The sequence below is a fragment of the Macrobrachium nipponense genome, chromosome 30 (assembly GCF_015104395.2).
Source record: "Macrobrachium nipponense isolate FS-2020 chromosome 30, ASM1510439v2, whole genome shotgun sequence".
NCBI lineage: Eukaryota > Metazoa > Arthropoda > Malacostraca > Decapoda > Palaemonidae > Macrobrachium > Macrobrachium nipponense.
Genome location: NC_087218.1, coordinates 47394265 through 47399264, shown reverse-complemented (window position 1 = coordinate 47399264; position 5000 = coordinate 47394265). Strand labels below are relative to the sequence as shown.

Sequence of the window (5000 nt, the reverse complement as noted above, 5' to 3'; positions counted from 1 at the left end):
GGACTCGATAGTAGAGAGTATCCTACGAGACGTGACAGCTACTGATAGGACTGACAGTTCTTGGACGTTTTCACAGATAAGACTTATCCAGAATACATACGACATTCTAAAACGCATCTGTATCTGATGACAGCATGGCAGTTCTTCCACAGTCATGAACTACTGAGCTGACGGCAAATATCTGAAGCTGATATCACTGGAGCCTCTCTATCTGGCTTCTGATTGGCCGATGCGGCCGAATTGCAACCAATCGGTGGTGAGCAGATTGAGCTCCGCCAATCACGTTAGTGTCAACGACATCAGATGTGGATATTTACCGCCACCGCTAACAAGACTTAGTTTCCATATCGCTTAAATCTTTTTCTTAATCACTGAATCTTTAATTAAGACTATCTGAGCTTCATCTGGCCAAAATGCACACCTTGCTCAATCTAATAATAGAATTAAAACGGACGCAAAGAAAACGCAATGGTTAGACCGGCACGTGAATGATCTGAAGTGACCTTACCAATCAGGGCAGCGAGGTCAAATGCCAGGAGTCAAATAGAACAAGTAAAAATGTCTTATGGTCCAGATCTCTTAAGATAAAGGACTGAATGATGTTAGTTGTCACAGTTGTGCTCTTTTCTAACTGACGAAAAAAGAAATTATATACACATAATATATATATATATATATATATATATATATATATATATATATATAATTTCCTTTTCTACTGTATGATATATAGATATATATATATATATATATATATATATATATATATATATATATATATATATAAACTATTTTCATTGTGCCACTAGCATTTGCAAATGTTCCAGTGTTCCATATTCAGAAATTTACAGAATTCTTACCCAAAAATCTGAACTGTTACTTCACAGGATTAGGGAGGACTGGCTGATTCTCTCCAAGTCTGAGGTAGAATATTTAATTTACAAAAATGCATCTAAATACTGCACTACAAATTAAAAACAACAGTAGCAATTTGAACGACACAAGGTTAGGTTCGAAAACCTCTCTCACCTTTTTAACAATATGCTTTCTCTCTCTCTCAGAGAAAGCCAATGGCTACATCTAAACTCTAAACCCTCTACTACTATACTATTTGGTGCGTAGCCTAGCGGCAGGAGGCCATCCCCAGTGCACACGCTAAGAGATGGGCATCCCCTGCAATCAATTTATTGTCTAGGAAATGTAGTGGCGTGGGAATAAACCACGGTGCGATACTCCCCATGTCCGGTACAAATCACAGACAGGAAGCGATTGGAATCCGGGGGTTTAGTGGGTGGGTGGTCGTCTCTGGTGGCGAGGGTATGGGAGAATGAGGGGAGGGGTAGGGAGGGCTTGAGGTACACGAGGGAGAAGGGGGGGGATGTTTGAGAGGCCTTAATTAATGGGCCCATTATGTGATTACAAGCGCGGTGTTAATGGGTTTTTCAGCCGTGTTCTCTGAAGGGACATAACCGGGTGTTTACCCACCGTCTAGCGGCAGACCCAGGTCGGGTCAAGCCCGTTCTCTTTTCCCCTTGTTGATACAGATTGAGCAATTGGAGATGTGTTTTTGGCCGCGTCTCCCCTCACAGAGGGATTTGTCCGATTTTTTTTTTTTAAGTTTTTTGGTCGTAATCTGTACTCACAACAACAGAGGTCGGATACATTTGGGCTTTGTCAGATGAAGAGGAGACTTGATGAACAAACCTTTTGGCTGAATTTATCATTTCTCTTCATTAGTCACTTGGTGTTTTGTATGTCATTCGTGCTGAGTAAAAGCAATATGATTTATATTATATTATATATAAATTACATATATAATGCTTGTGTGTATATAAAATATAGATAGATATACATAGCCCCAGGGGGTGTAAGCCTTCCGTTTCACAAGTACCTAATAATTTCTAAGATCTACTTATAGACGACTGCTCAAGTTGTCAGTCTTTGCCAGTCCGAGCTTTCATTGTCTAAAATAATTGCATAAACGATTAACCAAAAGCAAGAAGGAAGAAAGAGAGAGAGAGAGAGAGAGAGAGAGATCGCCTCAGACAGAAGAAAGTGTTGAGGCATATAGTGAGAAGAAGAGGAGGACGAAGATGGGGGACATATGCCCATCTAACAACCACATGACCCTGTGGAGTGATAAAGGGAGTGTGGAGAAGATATAGATGGAATGGAACACTACCAGTAAACATGGAGTAAACTATCATAACCAAGTGGATGAAGAAACTGATGAACACGAAAAAAGGGAGGTAGTGCTAACAGTGCACTTCTCTTGGTGCACTGTAGACATTACCTAAGGTTCTTTGCAGCGTCCCCTCGGCCCCTTGCTGTAATGATGATAATAATCATTTTTATTTTCAGCCCAAGGCCATATTCATGGATTATACAAAGAATAGACAATAACATACAGTCTAGATACATAAGACAACATGATAAACAAACCTCTTTTCATTATTGTTACTGTACCTCCGTTCATATTTTCTATCTTCCATTTGACTTTCCATCTTCTCTAACAATTGCTTCACAGTACAACTGCTTTGAGGTTTTCCTCCTGTTACGCCTTTCAAACATTATCAATTTCCCTGTCAGCGCTGAATGACTTCACAGTTCCCATCGCTTGATCTTTGGACTAATTTCTATATTCCAGTTTTATATTCCAAGGAAAAGGAAAGCACGAACTTAGAAAAAAAATAAGAAATAAAACTTTGACAGCACATAATGGGAAGACGTAGACTTTCACGTGCAATAATGGCAGTTTTTTTTTTATTCGTTAAAATGGTGCTTTCGTAATCAAATAACACTGACCCTCACGGGGATTTGGGATAGAAAAGGGAACCGGAAATAATATATATGAAAAGATATATGGTTAACACAAGACAGTGAAGACCATTTTGGTAAAATAAAATTCAGAATTTCAATCAGTCAGTCAATTGATATCTATAGTAAAAACGAGTCGATCTCATTTTATTTTCAAATATATATATACTATATAATATATTTTTTTTTTAATATATATATATATATATGTGGTGGTTGTGTGTGTGTGTGTGTGTGTGTAATATATATATATATATATATTATATATATATATATATATATATATATATATATATATATGTGTGTGTGTGTGTGTGTGTGTGTGTATATATAGTATGTATTTATATATTTATGAATATTTATTGAGTGTGATTGACCACCACTCAGTGGATTATACAGTCTAGTAGGTATTAGGATGAAGAACGAATCCGTAAGTAACCATTTAAGAAAAAAAATATAAAGCGAAATTAAAAAGTAAAATCTCCAGATAATCAGACCTAAAACGTGTCCAACCAACGGACACGTATAAAAGAGAGAGAGAGATTGTCAAAGAACGAGAAGATATTTAGCGAAGGAATGAGAGACGAAATTAAGAATGGGTTTGTTTTTTGGGGGAAAAAGGGTACCAGCTCTGACCAGAATAAACCCGAGTTCATATCACATCAGCAGAAATGGGGGGAGTTGGGGTAGGGGGGGGGGTTGGAGTTTGGGCGGGGGTGGGGGGGAAAAGTAGGGTAAAAATGAACAAGAGTTAGTTACAGAGTTTACCGGGCACTGGGGCAGGGGAGTGCCAGTGCCAACAGCACCAAGTTGCGTAAGGTCGTCGGCACCTGACCATCACATAGGGATTATGGACCATGATGCGTCCCATAGCAAGAAGCCAGGAGAACTTGGAGGAGATGTAAACCGCGGGATGTCCAGTCACCTAAACATTTTAAAAGTTGACTCGAAGGGTCGTTCCTCGCCCATCCCCCCACTTCTCCGACCCACCTCTCTTTTCCCCCCCTTTTTTTTCGTTCTTATCTCATTCATTTCCTGTTCCTTAAAAATATACCGTGAGTTCACCATTCCCTTCTTCATACCCACCTTCTTCGGGAAGGTATTCCACGGGAGGTGTCTGAATCCGCGGAGGAAAAGAAGGTCTGAGAGAGAAAGAGAGAGAGAGGAAAGAAAGCCTGAGGGAAAGAGAGAGAGAGTGAGAGAGGAAAGAAAGTCTGAGAGAAAGAAAGAAAGAGGGAGGAAAGTCTGAGAGAGAGAGAGAGAGAGAGAAAGAGAGAGAGAGAGAGAGAGAGGGGAAGAAAGAAAGTCTGAGAGAAAGAAAAAGAGAGGGAGGAAAGAAAGTCTGAGAGAGAGAAAGAGAGAAAAGAAAGACTGAGAGAAAGAAGGAGAGATATAGAGAGAGGAAAGAAAGTCTGAGAGAAAGAAGGAGAAAGAAAGAGAGAGGGAGGAAAGTCTGAGAGAGAGAGAGAGAGAGAGAGAGAGAGAGAGAGAGAGAGAGAGAGGGGGGGGAAAGAAAGTCAGAGAGAGAGATAGAGAGAGAGAGAGGAAAGTTTGCGTGGTTTAAGTCGGTAAAAAATTCGTGGAAACTTTCGGCATAAAATAGTGACCTGGCGATGTTGATATGTCTTGCCGGCTCAGCTGGTCCCCTCTGGCAAGGCATAAAAGTGAAGAGAGAGAGAGAGAGAGAGAGAGAGAGAGAGAGAGAGAGAGAAGGCTTTGTTAGGTCCGGCGAAAGTCGATGATGGTATCGCCGACTGACAGTGACCCTGTAAACAACTTGAAGAGATCTTACAAGCGATAACAATGCTTGAAATGTCACAGGAATGAAATAGTTTAAATTCAAGTTTATAGTTCTGGCCTTGGTATCAAATGAGAATTTTTACGTAGTGAAAATTCAAAACAATTATATTTTCATTTCGCAGTACGTTCGGCTGAAGTAAGGATAAAGTGCAGAACACACACAGACAGAAATGCCATCTTTTATCATACTCGATATCTAATATTCTCGGAAATTTAATTTGTTATCATATCTCTCCAACTGCTGAAATTGAAACGGAAGGTTATTTCACTTTATCTCTCATATCAGTTTGATTTCAATTAACGTTGTTTTCCCCCCTCAATCTAATTTACGGCGAACACACACACACACACACACTACCTTGCCCACATCCACAGGGAAATAA

At 39.7% G+C, this 5000-nt stretch overlaps 1 protein-coding gene across 1 annotated transcript in view; it reads right to left on the bottom strand.

Annotated features, from left to right (window-relative positions):
* Nucleotides 1-5000, bottom strand: part of LOC135202136 (uncharacterized) — a 70163-nt gene that overhangs the window by 63601 nt on the left and 1562 nt on the right. Inside the window, exon 2 of the mRNA XM_064231386.1 lies at nucleotides 3586-3647. Within this exon, the coding sequence (XP_064087456.1) occupies nucleotides 3586-3647 (62 nt within the window). The remainder of the gene's footprint in view (nucleotides 1-3585; nucleotides 3648-5000) is intronic.